The 18,093-nt window shown below is 46.3% G+C and overlaps 1 protein-coding gene across 2 annotated transcripts in view; it reads left to right on the forward strand.

Annotated features, from left to right (window-relative positions):
• The window catches only part of LOC310779111 (glucosidase 2 subunit beta-like), a 188,214-nt gene extending 178,511 nt beyond the window's left edge, over positions 1 to 9,703 (forward strand). For both annotated transcript variants that reach the window (XM_083639610.1, XM_083639611.1), the window contains 2 exons: positions 3,918 to 4,017; positions 8,866 to 9,703. In XM_083639610.1, the coding sequence (XP_083495736.1) occupies positions 3,918 to 4,017; positions 8,866 to 9,003 (238 nt within the window). In that variant the 3' untranslated portion in view covers positions 9,004 to 9,703. The remainder of the gene's footprint in view (positions 1 to 3,917; positions 4,018 to 8,865) is intronic.
• Positions 9,704 to 18,093: the final 8,390 nt, after the last annotated feature.

Raw genomic sequence — 18,093 nt, forward strand, 5'->3', positions numbered from 1 at the left:
CAATAACAGTATTTTCATTTTTGGGTGAACTGCCCCTTTAACATTGCACTCAGATAATATAGCATTGATCATTCGTCATTCCACGACTCTTCTTCTCTGTTCATTCTCACTTTCTTGCTGCCAACGTCCCTCCAGTCGTCTTCGCCTTTAAGGTGTGACGGAGCGGAAACTGCACGTTTGAATGGTGTTTCTGTGTGTGCTGGGACGTAATTAAATCCCGTCTCCATCTGCTCTTCTGAGTGTCAATAGAAATCACACCTTAGTGATTCAGAGGTGAGCTTCAACGAGATGGACCCTCTAATGTCTGTGGTTAGAAGCATGTCTGCTGCTGGGATGGAGTAGTGCTCAGAGGCCCACTCTCTCACCCACAAATGTATGGCTAATAGGTTTAGCTGGCTAGATATTCCACCATTACAGCTTTATCGCTGATGGAAGGTGCATTTTATGGCATTAGAGAAGGCCAGACGAAGGATGAATCATAGCCCGGATATCTATAAACAAGGTTCCTGCCGTTTCAAGCCCCAAAAAGAGCATGTGCTCAATATCTCCCATCATTAATCTTTAAAAGGGAGTCTGCATTCATGATCTCCCATGTCTCCATGTGGTCGGAAATGGATTTTCCACAAAAGCAAGAAAGCAATTTTCTGTCCTCCACCAGCGCAAATCTATTTACATACTTGGCTTTGATTACATTTGCTCATTTTATTTCCATTTTATTTCAGCCATTCTTTTCTTAAGGCAGCGGACCAAAAAAAGGTGTTTGTTCTGCCTTTTTCCATTCTTTCCCTACTCTTGAAGATGCTAGTCTAGGTATTCTAACTAAGTGATCTGCATGTTAATGCTTGGGACACGCACCTTCCCGACTGAGCTCTTTGTGGGGGCAGGCGAACCGGGTGCCCTGCTGGGCTGTGGACGGGGCGCAGCAGATCAGTCAACATGTTACGGTAGGACGTGAAGAAAATACAGTAACGCAGATAAGACAAGTGCAAGTGAGCCGCTGCTATGGGCATGGAGCATCATGATTGCAGCTTAAAGCCAAACAGTGATGAATTGGATGAGAAAATAGAGTTGACATCGCTCCATAGGGGGTCCATCTTGCGAGTTGAGCGCGTGCTATACTGTATGTCACCACCGGGTCAGTGAGGAACCTATATTCTTCGTGCACTCTGATGCCGAGCTAACAGTAGTATGCATTTCACACTTTTTAAATGTCAACACAAACTGTGGAGAATTGAAGCGATAAGGCCAAAAAGTGCTCTTTTTCCCAAATGCTAGTGTAAATAAGCTAGCTGCTGCACGGCTCTTCTCCACAGACGGGCGATAACCCTAGAATGACTGTAGAAAATGGCCTGCCAATACCGCGTGCGAGGAGCTATTATTACAGCGAACGATCTGTCAATAAGGTTCCATCTCGTGACTCCGTGCGAGTCCAAGTGACTGCGGTGTGTGTGTGTGTGTGTGTGTGTGTGTGTGTGTGTGTGGGCCACATCTCAGCCATAACGGGGGCCTAATTGACAGGGCCTGACGTGGCCTCCTGGGGGGCGCGGGGAGCGCTGACGGAGCGAGAATGGCTGGTGAGGGGGAGCGAGTGTGAACGGAGAGGAGGGGGGGGGGGGGGCGTATAGAGGTGAGGGGGAGCAAGTGTGAACGGAGAGGAGGGGGGGGGGGGCGTATAGAGGTGAGGGGGAGCAAGTGTGAACGGAGAGGAGGGGGTTGGGGGGGGGTGGGGGCATATAGAGGTGAGGCGTGAGGGATCGCCGGTCAACTGCCGGCGAGAGCCGGAGCACTGTCACTCTCTCCGCTCGCCACCGTCTCCCCCGGCCCTGACACCAATCCATTTGAGGGCCTGCTAGCGCTAAACGCGAGTGCTAAAACCCAATCAAACAGGCTGGAAGGAGAAAGGCGAGACGCTCGGGCCCAGCCGGCTTCCGCCCGTGTGAGCAATTCACCTCTGACTGACCCGTTCAGACATCTTAAATAAGCCATGCACGTCACGGGCGGCAGAGGAGCCACACTCGGGGACCTGGAAGACGACAGCCGCGTGTGTCTGTAAAAGGCTGCAGAGTGCTTTTTTGAAATCATTTCCCTCAGTTATATAGTCAAATGACAGTAAACGTGTGTTGTTGAAAGAGATGCGTCGTCGTTAGCCAAAATCGTAGAATAACGCCACGCACGCACGGGCGCGGGGTTTGTGTCTTCAGCATGTCCCAAAGTGACTCTATTCTAGTCCCTCAGAAAATGATCTCTTCTCTGACATTATGTTCACTTATTTAATATTTATAGTTATTGCTGTTTGATGTGGGGGGGGGGGGGGTGATCACAAATAAATGTATTCAGTAATGCGAGCTGACTGGTTTGTTTGGAGCAATCCGACATAACTAGACAGTAACGTCTATTTGTTCCTGTGAGAAAAGGTCTTTGGAGATTAATATTTTCTTCCCTTTATGTTGAGAAAGTGACACCACAGCAAATGTTTTGACACCGAGTAAACATTTATCTCACTTGACTGGAGGTGAAATTCCCTGTTAATGGAAGTGTTTTTGTTTTTTTAGGGCGACGATGGTGTTCATTATAAGAGCCAACACAATCATGGAAATGGCACAAATTCTCATTGTAGTACCGCAAATACTGTCGATAGCAATGTTGTGGTGAGCATCAATTTAACATACTATCAAGATCATTTGACATCACCAACATTGATCATCTATTGTGCGCTTGGTGAAACTTGTCGTTGGTGAGAAAAACACGTATGCAGATTAAAATAACGATGCGTTCAATTTATGAGGTTTTTCTAGCCTTTATTAGCAAGAATGATTAACAGAACAAGGCTAGATTCAGAGTACTGAACTGAACTAATTTTTATTTACCCAAACTGTAATAACTGATTAAACCAAATAACTTTAGAATTTATCTTCTGTCCCAACAAAAGTTTTGTTGGTGCACAAGGGGATAGTACAGAATTTAGTATTTAGCATTTTGGCCTTTGAATCAGACAAAAAAGAAATCGTTCCTTGTGGTTTGCCTTTGTAGGGCAGAATGATGAGAGAGATCAGAGAAGAGCAACAGACGTTTTAAAGAAGACTTCAGTCACCTATGCAGCAAATGCAGAATTGCAATGTTTGACAAAACTTGCCAGCAGCAACAGATATCACCGCCACCTCTAAGAAGCACACTATAGTATCTGTTACCATGCTAACTTCAGACCACACTATAGTATCTGTTACCATGCTAACTTCAGACCACACTATAGTATCTGTTACCATGCTAACTTCAGACCACACTATAGTATCTGTTACCATGCTAACTTCAGCTCAAATGATCAGAGAGAGTTACTGTAGCCGGTGAAAGTGTTATCAAATTGCATGTGTTGGTTCTGCAGGCAGTGTTGGACAGTGTCCACTGCTTTAGGTCTCCTAACTGAACTCTCCCTTGAAAGACTTGGTGAGAATGTAATTAGCTAGCACTGGGCAGGCACCGTGCCCGCCTCGCCTGGGATGGGCTTCAGTGTACTTGTGTGCCTCTCTTCTCCGTCCCCCGTGTGCTTAGCGCATAGAGACTTAGCTCTGACAAATTCATTCAATTAATATTTCCCCTCCATTGTGGAAGAAGACAGTCTAGTATGGGAGAGAACGCCAATGCTGGGAACCAACGCAGGGCGGTGCCAGACTGTCCCTGGTGCCAGTGTTTTATTTCTGCTGAGGGAAACCGCTCTCGCACTCAGCCTCTTCCACTAAGTGGGAGATGCCAACTGCAGGAAGCCCCTGGTAACCACATGCTATCACAGCCCGGCGTCCCAGCCTAACCGCCATTTGCCCATTTGTCCCATCTGTTTATATAGAATTAGGGTATTACTGATTTTGCGGCTGCACCTTTTTCATGTGTTCAATGTTGACGTGTTCTTTTCCCCCCTATTTCAGGAAGTGGGGGACGTGGGCAGGAACACCGGAGAACCAGTACATTCAGATGAGGTATGAGAGCGGAGAACCCTGCTGGCAAGGACCGACCCGCAATACGATGGTCAGTACTGGAGGTGTCACTCAAACACACACAAACACACACACACACACACACACACACACACACACACACACACACACACACACATAAACACACACACATGCTTCATGCTGCTCCATTTGCTTTGAGCTTCCTCCTCCCCTCTCCTGCTCTCCCACCACGTGCCTCCCCTCTCTTCAGTCCAACTCACCCGCCCCATCTACATTTTGTGTGGGCAATTTGCTCAATTAAAGATTCAGCGCGTTTAATCATCTCATTTTCTTAGCCAGGCCCCCTCTTCAAATAGGCGTCCCATGTATGTACTCGTGCCATCCAGGCAGGGGCCCCCTTTGACAAGACGGAATTGAATTCCTTTGATACGATATACCCCCACCCACACCCCCACCCCCACCCCCACCCCCACCCCCACCTCCACCCCCACCCCCACACCCCCACCCCCCACGCCAACCATGTGCAGTTGCCATAAATGAAGTCTGGGCTGAAGTCGTCTCTCATTATATCTGAAATGCTGAAGCTCAGCTTTGCACAGCACTCCCCCCCTCTCTCTCTCTCTCTCTCTCCCTCTCTCTCTCTCTCTCTCTCTCCCCCCCCCCCCTCTCTCTCTCTCCCTCTCTCTCTCTCTCTCTCTCTCTCTCCCTCCCCCCCCCCTCTCTCTCTCTCTCTCTCTCTCTCTCTCTCTCTGGTGAAACACACTTCTCTCCTTAGACTTCAGTCGGGGGGGCCGGTGATGTATTGTTTCAATGGGGGATATTGAGGGTCAGGGTACATGCGTTGCACCTTAAGACTCTCAGACACGGGCAGAGGTTCAGCCGGACCATTGAACTTATTAATTAAATCCAAAGGTGCAGCAGGATAGTGAGGATTGTGTGTGAAAGCTGTGAGCTGAGACTATTCTTCTCCAGCTGGCATCCTTTGTGGCTCTGTTCCCTATCGAACCCGCTCTCTCCACATTCTCCTTCAACCTTTTCATCTATTCAGAGAAAGTCCACACTTTCTCCACTACACTTGGCCTTTGGCAGCGACGCCCTCATAGAGTTCCATACTGTATATATCCACAGCAGAGCTGCCCAGTGCAGCTGCAGTCTCCTACTACTGTAAACAGTCACTTAGCGGCTCTATTAGAGCAGTTGGGGCATTAAGTGCCTTGCTCAAGGGCACCTCAACAGACACTACACTCTCTGGGTATCTGAACTCTTCAAGCTGCCTCAGTAACATCTTGGACTATAACTACCTCTTGGTATGATTGTTTGAGTGCCTTATACCTACAGTACTGTGTGCTGTAGACTAGCATTGTCTTGTATTACTGTTCTTTAGTATGGATGGAACGACGTATCCAAATCCAATATATCGCAATACACAAATGTGACAATACGTACGTGTCATGGGAAAAAAAATATGAATGATGGATGCTTCATTTTATTCTGCTGCAGTAATCATAAATGAGATAGCTTGCCCATCACAGTTTCACAAGCTCTCCATCCAAAACATGAAATGAAAATAATTTCCTCTTGCAGGACAAGCCAGTATCTTTCTATCTAAGCACCACTTTTCTAGCATACCCTTCTACCGAAATGAAGGCTATGAATGAGCGCACATGAGGTAGCTGCTAAAGCATACTTACTGTACATACTCCTTTTCCAACATGCAATTTATGTTGTTAATGAGAGTTTGCTTATTGTGTTTATTGTATGATTCTTTTGTTATACGCTTCTTTTGAAACCGATAGCACAGCTGAAAGTCCTGTTACCCGCAGCAGTAATCCAACACCTCAGACCCACGCACAAAAACAAACTTTGTCTCACACAAACGCCACACTACAGGAAGTGACACAACACAAACACCACACTACAGGAAGTGACACAACACAAACACCACACTACACGAAGTGACACAACACAAACACCACACTACAGGAAGTGACACAACACAAACACCACACTACACGAAGTGACACAACACAAACTCCACACTACAGGAAGTGACACAACACAAACACCACACTACAGGAAGTGACACAACACAAACACCACACTACAGGAAGTGACACAACACAAACGCCACACTACAGGAAGTGACACAACACAAACACCACACTACACGAAGTGACACAACACAAACACCACACTACAGGAAGTGACACAACACAAACACCACACTACACGAAGTGACACAACACAAACTCCACACTACAGGAAGTGACACAACACAAACTCCACACTACAGGAAGTGACACAACACAAACACCACACTACAGGAAGTGACACAACACAAACACCACACTACAGGAAGTGACACAACACAAACACCACACTACAGGAAGTGACACAACACAAACACCACACTACAGGAAGTGTGACACAACACAAACTCCACACTACAGGAAGTGACACAACACAAACTCCACACTACAGGAAGTGACACAACACAAACACCACACTACAGGAAGTGACACAACACAAACACCACACTACAGGAAGTGACACAACACAAACACCACACTACAGGAAGTGACACAACACAAACACCACACTACAGGAAGTGACACAACACAAACTCCACACTACAGGAAGTGACACAACACAAACTCCACACTACAGGAAGTGACACAACACAAACACCACACTACAGGAAGTGACACAACACAAACACCACACTACAGGAAGTGACACAACACAAACACCACACTACAGGAAGTGACACAACACAAACTCCACACTACAGGAAGTGACACAACACAAACACCACACTACAGGAAGTGACACAACACAAACACCACACTACAGGAAGTGACACAACACAAACACCACACTACAGGAAGTGACACAACACAAACACCACACTACAGGAAGTGACACAACACAAACACCACACTACAGGAAGTGACACAACACAAACACCACACTACAAGAAGTGACACAACAAAAACGCCACACTACAGGAAGTGACACAACACAAACGCCACATTACAGGAAGTGACACAACACAAACGCCACACTACAGGAAGTGACACAACACAAACGCCACACTACAGGAAGTGACACAACACAAACGCCACACTACAGGAAGTGACACAACACAAACGCCACACTACAGGAAGTGGCACAACACAAACTCCACACTACAGGAAGTGACACAACACAAACGCCACACTACAGGAAGTGACACAACACAAACGCCACACTACAGGAAGTGGCACAACACAAACGCCACACTACAGGAAGTGGCACAACACAAACGCCACACTACAGGAAGTGGCACAACACAAACGCCACACTACAGGAAGTGACACAACACAAACGCCACACTACAGGAAGTGCCACAACACAAACGCCATACTACAGGAAGTGACACAACACAAACGCCACACTACAAGAAGTGACACAACACAAACGCCACACTACAGGAAGTGACACAACACAAACGCCACACTACAGGAAGTGACACAACACAAACGCCACACTACAGGAAGTGACACAACACAAACACCACAACACAAACGCCACACTACAGGAAGTGACACAACAAAAGGCACTATTTTTAATCCAAGTATGGGACAAAACTAAATCACTAGTTGTACCAATCACAATAATACCCGTCAGGTTCCCATCTCTCTCTCTCTCTCTCTCTCTCTCTCTCCCTCTCTCTCTCTCTCTCTCTCTCCAGGTGCCTTTGTTCGCTTGAGGGATTGTCTATGCTGGGTGCAGTGTGATGTGAGGGGGTTGCTATGGAAACCCCCATAGAAGTAAAATAAGTTGTTTTTCCCTTCCGCTCTCTCGCAGAGGGCGTCAAAGTCACCTATTAAAGTCATGACAGTGGTAATCACATCCTAGCATGTGCTGCTCACACATGGGGGGGGGGGGGCAGCGATGTCCCATAACTCCACACACTGTCCCTGTGCCGCAGTGTCACCTTGGCTCCATACGCCGGCCATATTAGACAGGATATCAGATAGGGCAGCGGCCAGCGATACTTCAGACTCCACGTCAGCGTCATCTCATTTGGTGGAGACCTGAATACCCCGGCGTCTCGACAAATCGCTGTGGACATTTTTTGCATAATTTTGTCATTTGCGGTGAATTTTCACATTTCCCACAAAAGTATTACAATAAATGGCCACTAAAACAAGAGGTGGAGAGCGTCCTCGGTACAGACAAAACGCGCAGATGAACGACACGGGGGCTCGATACATACTTTCCCACACTCACGATTTCCCGCAAGATTTTTTAACCCTTTCTCCCGCTGTGCTCCTGATTAATGTGATAATTTACTCTGATCATTGCTTTCAGAGGTTGTAAGGGCTCACTTTATAGCCAGAGTGAAGTGTCTGCTATCATATGAAACTAGATGACCTAAGAGACATGGTACCAACCATGCCATCAAGTTTTGGCGAGGGGAAAACCATTTTCAAAGGGGTCCCTTGACCTCTCACCTCACGATATCCGAATGGAAATGGCTTCTATGGCTACCCACGATTCTCTCTCTCTCTCTCTCTCTCTCTCTCTCTCTCTCTCTCTCTCTCAAAGTTGTGACATTTTGCTGCACTCTTCAATGTAAAAATTTGAAGTTAATTTGACTTTAAATGTGAAAATATATTCAAGAATGTTTATGAGAAATGTGTCAGAAAGCAATATACTGTATCCTATCAAATCTTTTTGGACGTTGATTTGATTGATCACTTTCAGTAAAACAAACGGAACACCTCAGAGTTTATATATCCATGCAATTAAATGGTAAATGCTCCTATATCGTAAAGCGGGGCCTGACAGAAAAAGTTTGGGAACCACTGCCCCCCCCCCCCCCCCCCCCCCACCAACACCACTTAACTTTCCCTTCTCTGTGCTTTTCTAGGTCACGCTGACATGCGGGATGGAGACAGCCCTGCGATCGGTGAGGGAGCCCAGCAAATGCCAGTACATCATGGACTTCCACACTCCTGTGGCCTGTCAGCCAGTGCTAAAGCAGCAGGGCGTACACAGTGAACTGTGACCCTCCCCTCACTGGCCTAGCCCAAATTAGCTTTAGCCCCCCCTGAGCTAGCCTGCCAGTGACAGACCCGGGGTCCCGTGGGCCCTCCCCCCCCCTGACATCTGTGTTGTCACAACGTGTACACTTCCCAGCAATAATCGCTAAGGTCAGAATCTGTGTTTCAATAACACTGTTCCTGGACTATTTAAAATGACATTCATTTGTTAGAGCTTTATTTCTGTTACATGTTAAAGGAACACTCCGCCAATTTTCAACCAGCTTTATATCATTACAAAATCAGTAGTATGTCCGAAAACTGTAAACAGTTGTGTAGGCATTCATTTAGTTTGACAGTTATTGAGTTGATTTGAGTTAGGTTGTGGACCAGTGATGTCATTTGTACATGGATGACATCACTGAAAATCAGCTGAGTGTTCCTTTAATATTTTGAGCTCAACCGGGCGACAAGTTGTCACCACTTCTGACGTTATTGTTTTGTTGAAAATGGTTTAGTGAACATGATTTTAAGTGTATCTCTCTTATGTGTGCATGTACGTTTTGTTTGGTTATTTTTTAACACTGCAATATTTTCTTTATTAGGATTTACAGTTAAGGTTTATAACAGGGTTACTAGAGTGGATATTTCAAGTGCAGCTAGATCAATGACATTGTCTATAAAGTAATTGTTGTATCAAATAACTGCCCCAATCTTAATGACAAATAAAAGGGGCTTGTTAAGACGGTGTCCTTCTACTTTATTATAGTAGGCCTGGAATTAAGTCATTTTAGGGCAAGATCCCTTTGGCCTGTGATCAATACAAACTTATTTGGGCATCGTGAACAAAATAAATATCCTGATATATAAATTCAGTGCTGCAGTGTGATACAGCACATATGTACTGTATGCTAAATCAACTGTTACAGTACTGTATGTGTCCAGTAGGCTGATCCATCTCCTCCCTGTTGGAGCCTAAAAATATCAAGATATGATTTTTGGTCAATATGGCCCAGCCCCAGAGGAAGTGGGCTATAGCTCACCCAGATGAACATAAGGATGTCGTTGGACACGAACTGATTTCACCAAGTAACAGTTGTTCCTGGACCAACATTTCTTCCTAGTATGGGCCGGGAAAACCCCGCCCCGAACTCATTTGATTGGCCGCCGCAATTGCTTCTTCCTGAAAACGTGCAAGTAAAAAATATGTGTTTAAGATTAGGGTTAGGGGTTTTCATATCCAACGACGAAAACCCTAAAACACATTGTTGTACTTGCCTAAACCTAATGTCTAACCCTAATGTTTTACAAAAATGTGTGAGGTTCAACCGGGAGTCAAACCCCAGTCCTTAGATTGGAAGGCGTGCACCTTACCCATTAAGCCACAGGACCGAGCGAGCACACCCTGAGCTGCACTTTTTTCACACCCTAACCCTAATCTTATTCTTAACCAAAAAAAATTACTTTACGTTTTAACCCATTGATACCTGATGCAGCATTTGCGTGTATATCCCTCATTTGTGTGTGTATCCCTTTAAGACCGCGAACCGGTCTTAAAGGGATATGTTAACAGTTGTTGGTGTGTTGTATGTTTTATGCCTAGTGGCCACACCTTTTGCGTGTGGAGAGCACAAGACACTTCCCATGTCGGTAAAAGTTCAGCTGGCTGTGGTTTTCTCCCTCATAATCCCCTGCTCATATCTCTGCAGAGGTTGTGGAGAGCCAGGCCCCCCCTAGCTCCAGGTAGTGGTGGTGGAGCGGGAATCGAACCTGCCACCCGCTTGCTCATGCGTCACTATGTGGTCTACAACTCCATCACACCAGCTCCCTTGTGAAAACAAACCATCTGGCAGCGTCAGGTTACCGGTTTCCTCCAAGACATGTTATGTTAGGGTTAATACTCCTGTCAGTGACCCTGACCCAGGCACTGACAAAAGAACTGGAGATGGTCCCCGGGCACTGCACTGCGGCTGCCCGCTGCTCCTAGTGTCGGTTCTAGGTAGGTACTTCTTATAGGATGGGTCAAATGCAGAGGATACATTTCGCCAGAATACAACAAAATTATAATATAAAATAATAATAATTGTCAAGACAAAACCTCTGTTTTGCTGCTTCGAGAAAGTAATCTGTTTTGACTCCCCGTCAGGAAAGTGAATGTTGGTCTCCAGGGGTTTTGACCCCCCGTCAGGAAAGTGAATGTTGGTCTCCAGGGGTTTTGACCCCCCGTCAGGAAAGTGAATGTTGGTCTCCAGGGAATAACACGCTGTCATTGTACACATGAGTCTCTCCCTCATTCAAATGGGAGTTGCAAATTGTGCAACAGATGCCCAAGTTGATGTCAGCATTAAAAAAAAAAGAGCCTACAGGCTCTTAACTCGGCCAACAGCTGGAAATGCTGCCAATCACATGGAGAATGTGCTCCTTCTGACAGTGCAGATGAATGTGAAGAGCAGCACTCCTTCTGACAGTGCAGATGAATGTGAAGAGCAGCACTCCTTCTGATGGTGCAGATGAATGTGAAGAGCAGCACTCCTTCTGACAGTGCAGATGAATGTGAAGAGCAGCACTCCTTCTGATGGTGCAGATGAATGTGAAGAGCAGCACTCCTTCTGACAGTGCAGATGAATGTGAAGAGCAGCACTCCTTCTGATGGTGCAGATGAATGTGAAGAGCAGCACTCCTTCTGACAGTGCAGATGAATGTGAAGAGCAGCACTCCTTCTGATGGTGCAGATGAATGTGAAGAGCAGCACTCCTTCTGACAGTGCAGATGAATGTGAAGAGCAGCACTCCTTCTGATGGTGCAGATGAATGTGAAGAGCAGCACTCCTTCTGATAGTGCAGATGGCACCATCGCATTACTGGCATCTGGGGAAAACTTGATAGTGCATCATTTCCATACGCCCACCCTTTGATGGTGGCCCATAAAGAGTGTTTCCTGCACGAGGCGAGGGCCAAATCTACACTCCAAAAGGTACAGATTCAACAATCTGCACGGCATCAACCACGACGCGCTGTGCTGAACCATCATCAGGCGCTCAATTCCTCGCACGCTTCGCAGCACACAGCGTGGGCTGGATCTACAGTACGCCGCAATATGACGGTGTAAACGGCCAGGCGTTTCGGGGATCGGCTTTGGACTTCTGTAGTCGTGGTTTTTGAACTGACGCAGCCATTGATGTGCTGCTAGAGATCAGAAAACAGAGGGAGGGAGTTGCAGGAAGGGTTCAGTAGGGAAACTATAAGCACAGGCTGAGCGCGCACACACACACACACACACACACGCACGCACGCACGCACACACACACTCAACACACACACACACACACACACACACACACACACACACACTCCACACACCTCCAGTCAGCACATTTGCACATGAAGGGGCACGGATGGGAAGTCTTTCCACAGTTGAGCGTGGGCGTATTTGTGTGTTGACTCCAAATTGCTAAAAGGGCCCAGAGGCGTTAGATTGCATTAAATCCCAGAGTCAGCTTTGTAGAAACTAGTTCAGGGTACCTGTTCTCTGGAGTGGGAGACAGCAGGGCCTCGCCTGCCTGACTGCCTGCCTGACTGACTGACTGACTAGTGACTGACTGGTTGACTGCCGCCCACCACCAACGCCACTACTGCCTCTTCTAGAGCTTGTTTTGAAGCGTCCTCCTTTGAAGGAAGGCCAGTTTTACCCCCGGGGGTTGAGAGGGAGGAAAAAACGGGCGTTGGCGTCGGGTCGGCGTGCGACAGTGACATCCATCTCCCACGCGTCCCCACTTTTTACTCGCATGTATTCAGTCACGATACCGACAGCGTGCGTCACAGGCAAGCCTCCAGCCCACATCTTTTTCAAATGGTCACGCCGCTTTTCAAGGCGTTTGCTTTGTGAGAGTGCAGTCGGACACGCAAAGTCCAACACACCCCAGCTAGACTCCGCCGGTCGCTGAGTGAAACATGTACATTGATTGTGGTGCACTGGTGCAGTATGGCTGTCGAAATATTACTATTGCTGCTGTATTTGTATTCCAGATAAGCTCAGGGCTTCTATCATATAGCACCTTACAAATAAATATGAGCTGAGGATATTCCAGGGTCTCAATTTATCAATCTGGGAATCCATTGGTGTGTGCGTGTGTGTGTGTGTGTGTGTGTGTGTGTGTGTGTGTGTGTGTGTGTGTGTGTGTGTGTGTGTGTGTGTGTGTATATATATATATATATATATATATATATATATAACCGGAACTCAACTCGCCCGGCCGCGCCCCTTTGTGCTAATTTTACCGAGCACTCGCACTATTATTAGCTATTATCCGGATCTTTTTTCTTCGACCATGCCGACAGACTTTCATGCAAATCGAAAATCCGTCTTGAGATTGCAACTTATTGATTTAATGATTTATAATTTTAACAAAAATGCTGATGCTTTTTGTTTTGCCTTGGAGTAGGTGACACCTAAAGCCATTGTTTGGCATGTTTTCCATTATTGAGATTATTGCGATTGGTAGCTATACGAGGGATCAGTAGTGTTGCTAACCGGCTTATTGGGGGGAACTTTATAATGGGACCCTATGGAGCCAGCCTTGAGTGTCTCACTCTAGCCGGCTGTGCTGTTGACTAAATTCGCTTCATTTTAAAAACTGCGACAGTTCACACAAATTTAACACAACATGCATATATTATACATCAGACTCTTTAGCTACTTCTGCTCTCACTCAGAATGGCAAAAATATAAGCGATGTGATCTATAGTTTATGAGATATTAACGTTTGTTTGGCACAACTCATACTACAGTAGTTAACTGCTGCGGGGTTCCACATTTCAGGGTGGTTGTGATGTCACGCTGATTCATCCTATTGTGTAGTACAATCTCTGCCATATGGTTCCAATTGGTTTTAGAATACCATGAACACCTAAAAACAATGTATCACCACATCTGATGAAAATCTCATACCTTGTGAGTCACTTTTGTCTGTAAAGTTGCTGCATTAGAGTGTTTGACGAACACTAGAGGAGGGGGGGGTGAGATTACTGTTTCAATAACAGCAAAATAATGTCTAATACCAGTATCGTACCAGATACGATAGTATTGCGATATTGCGATATCGCCGATATTGCGATATATTGACTATTGCGATATTTCGATATATTGCGATTTCCTTCTTTTTCAACTGCAAATGATGTCCCCAAAGGAAAACTTTGTCAACATCTGGTTTATATAAGAAAAATCTTCCAGTCTGTACATCTGACTTCAACCATTTTATTGCAGCAACATTGTCAAGTAGACAGACCAACAACTTTCATAAAGTCACGTCATAGTTGCAGGCACCTGACAAACTGAACTGTTTGTTACAGTCTACTTACAGTCCACCTTAACTGGATGTGTGTGTGGACTACTGTACATAGGTAGTTTTGGAACAATGCAACTTCACTTCACTTGCACAAAACATCTTGTGCAGCCCATTTAGTAACTGGGGAATTTGTAAATTACTGTTATGACAAAACTGTGTTACTGTTAAAACAAAATGAAAATATGCTACCGCTTGTTTACTGCTGGCCTTGGAACTAAAGTTTATTGTAGCCCGGTGGACTGGCATGGCCTGCAAAATTTTATTATTATTATTTTTTTGCAATATCGATACAATATCGTCAGGCAAAATATCGCGATACTATGGTGTATCGATTTTTTCCCCCACCCCTAGAACTTATGCCAAAAACGTTGGTATTTTTGAGGAACGGCCATGCAGAACAGCGGCTGCACGCTAGCCAGAGTAGCATGTGGCTAAAGGCCTCCTCTGCATCACATTTGGCCTTAGTCAGGAGGAGGGGCTGGCTGCCACGGAGGAAGGGGAGAGAGCGAGAGAACGAAAGAGGCAGATGAAGAATAACAATATTGACAGGGGGATGGGAGAGAGAGATACACAGACAGACAAATAAACAACAATAAAACATGACAGAGTTGGGATAGCGCTTGAGGGAAAACTGCTCTTTGAGAGGAGGAGGAGAGACAAACTGACAGAGGAGATGGCAGTGATGGGAGGAGCAGAGAGAGAGAGAGAGAGAGAGAGGCGCTGCCTATCTAGTGGAGGGGGAGTATTTGTGCTCTCACGTCGGCGAGTGAGGCTCAACACTTCCCCTGTGGAGTGGATGAGTGGAAGCGTGCGGCGGTTGGAGGCTGGGAGGCCGAGCTGTGATAGCATGTGGTTACCAGGGGCTTCCCGCAGTCGTGTCTCCCACTTAGTGGATACTGTACGGATGAGGGTGGGTTCGGGGAGGGAGCGTGACTATTTCTCCTTGGCATAAAGGTTTCTACTGACCCGCAACGCTGTGACCCTAATATACAGTATCTGCAGGGATTTGTAGGGTTGTTGATCAGTGCCAATGACTCAATGGTTATTTTTGCCAGTTGCTGAGATTTTGGGCTTTGGAATGTCACTCTCTGGTCTGTACTCTGGCTTTGGAATGTCACTCTCTGACCTGTACTCTGGCTTTGGAAAGTCACTCTCTGACCTGTACTCTGGCTTTGGAAAGTCACTCTCTGGGCCTGTACTCTGGCTTTGGAATGTCACTCTCTGACCTGTACTCTGGCTTTGGAAAGTCACTCTCTGACCTGTACTCTGGCTTTGGAAAGTCACTCTCTGGCCTGTACTCTGGCTTTGGAATGTCACTCTCTGACCTGTACTCTGGCTTTGGAAAGTCACTCTCTGGCCTGTACTCTGGCTTTGGAAAGTCACTCTCTGACCTGTACTCTGGCTTTGGAAAGTCACTCTCTGACCTGTACTCTGGCTTTGGAATGTCACTCTCTGGCCTGTACTCTGGCTTTGGAAAGTCACTCTCTGGCCTGTACTCTGGCTTTGCAATGTCACTCTCTGGCCTGTACTCTGGCTTTGGAAAGTCACTCTCTGGGCCTGTACTCTGGCTTTGGAAAGTCACTCTCTGGCCTGTACTCTGGCTTTGGAATGTCACTCTCTGGCCTGTACTCTGGCTTTGGAATGTCACTCTCTGGGCCTGTACTCTGGCTTTGGAATGTCACTCTCTGGCCTGTACTCTGGCTTTGGAATGTCACTCTCTGACCTGTACTCTGGCTTTGGAAAGTCACTCTCTGGGCCTGTACTCTGGCTTTGGAAAGTCACTCTCTGGGCCTGTACTCTGGCTTTGGAAAGTCACTCTCTGGCCTGTACTCTGGCTTTGGAGACAAACTCTCTGCTGCCCACTGGAGTGTTTCAATCCCCCCAGCTGTCACAAGACATTTCAGCCACAAAGGCTAAGAGTCTCCTTCTCAAGCCAAAAACAACAACAACCCAGCACTATTATCACAGTATTTTGCATGGTGATTGATCACTTTCTGCTGATATCTACTCGAATTAGCTATAGTTTACACATTATGTGACTTTGCTTGTGTGAATTACAGGCCATCATAATCCAAGCGGATGGGGGAGAGGTTGTGAGACCTTTGGAGGAGATGCGCGTTGTTTGATGTTGTTGCGATATCTGCTGGTTGCTGATAGATACTTAAACGGTGAATTTCCAACCAGCTTTGTATCATTACAGAATCAGTAGTATATATACACATAAACAATGTTTATCTGCCCTCCATCTTGCCTGGACCGAGAGCTCCCTGTTCATTCACAGAACGTCCTGGTCCAAATTATGTCATCATGTTTGTCATTTGGAGCAGTTTTGCCATGGTGTGTGTCACCATTACTGTCACTGTCACTATCATCATTGCTCTCTCTCTACCTTCATTCACAGAAACGTCCTGGACCAAATTACATCATTATGACATCATTCGGACCAGGAAGTTCTGCGAATGAACGGGGAGCTCTCAGTCCAGGCAAGATCGAGGGAAGTTAAACATTGTTCATTTGCATAATAGTACTGATTTTGTAATGTTAAAAAGTGTTTTTTTTCTTTGTCATTTCGCACCCAACCCATCCCTGATCAAACTTTGAACATGCATGTCTGTCTGTCTGTCTGTCTGTCCGTCCATCCATTCATCTCACTCAGTTTGTATGATGTAGTTGGACTCAGTTAGTATGATGTAGTAGTGGGATAGAATGGTTCTTATGCAGAATCCTGTGGACTGCTTGCAACCATGCATTTGTGTGTTGGACCACGCCCAACAATATGAGAATTGAGGACAGTTATTTGCGGGGCCTGTGCACAAATTCTGTAACCCTCCTGATTAAAACAAGCGCCATCCGGCGGGGTTTCTGCCACTTGAACAGTGGTAGGTGTACAGTATGTGCGTGGTGCAGAATGTATGTAGAACCTTGCAGATGACTATTTCAGCACTTTTTGGCACAATGGAAATAATCCTCCTGACAGACTGGAACTTGCTTGACAGCGGCTCCCTCACCCTTTCTGTGGCCATTTCTCCCAGTCTAAATTGTTGTCCCCCCCCCCCCCCCCTCTTGTAGCCCCCATTAGGATGATCGATGAGAGGAGATGCAGAGGGGATGGTTAATCTTCCAGAGAGAGAACGAATAGAGAGAGTGAGAGAGAGTGCGAGGAAGGAGGTGGAGAGATGGCGCACCGTGTACATAAATAAACAGGATGTTGGGATTTAGCACGGAAATGTGGGAGAGGAGGAAGATTAGAGCGATCGCAAGACACATATAGGGGATGGAAGGCCAAGTGAGAGAGAGAGAGAGTAGGCCTAACTGAGGAGATAGAAAGTGAGAGAGTAGGCCTAACTGAGGAGATAGAAAGTGAGAGAGTAGACCTAACTGAGGAGATAGAAAGTGAGAGAGTAGACCTAACTGAGGAGATAGAAAGTGAGAGAGTAGGCCTAACTGAGGAGATAGGAAGTGATAGAGTAGGTCTAACTGAGGAGATAGGAAGTGAGAGAGTAGGCCTAACTGAGGAGATAGAGAGTGAGAGAGTAGACCTAACTGAGGAGATAGAAAGTGAGAGAGTAGGCCTAACTGAGGAGATAGGAAGTGATAGAGTAGGTCTAACTGAGGAGATAGGAAGTGAGAGAGTAGGCCTAACTGAGGAGATAGAAAGTGAGAGAGTAGGCCTAACTGAGGAGATAGAAAGTGAGAGAGTAGGCCTAACTGAGGAGATAGAAAGTGAGAGAGTAGGCCTAACTGAGGAGATAGAAAGTGAGAGAGTAGACCT

The sequence above is a fragment of the Poromitra crassiceps genome (genome assembly GCF_964638095.1).
Source record: "Poromitra crassiceps genome assembly, chromosome: 7".
Taxonomy (NCBI): domain Eukaryota; kingdom Metazoa; phylum Chordata; class Actinopteri; order Beryciformes; family Melamphaidae; genus Poromitra; species Poromitra crassiceps.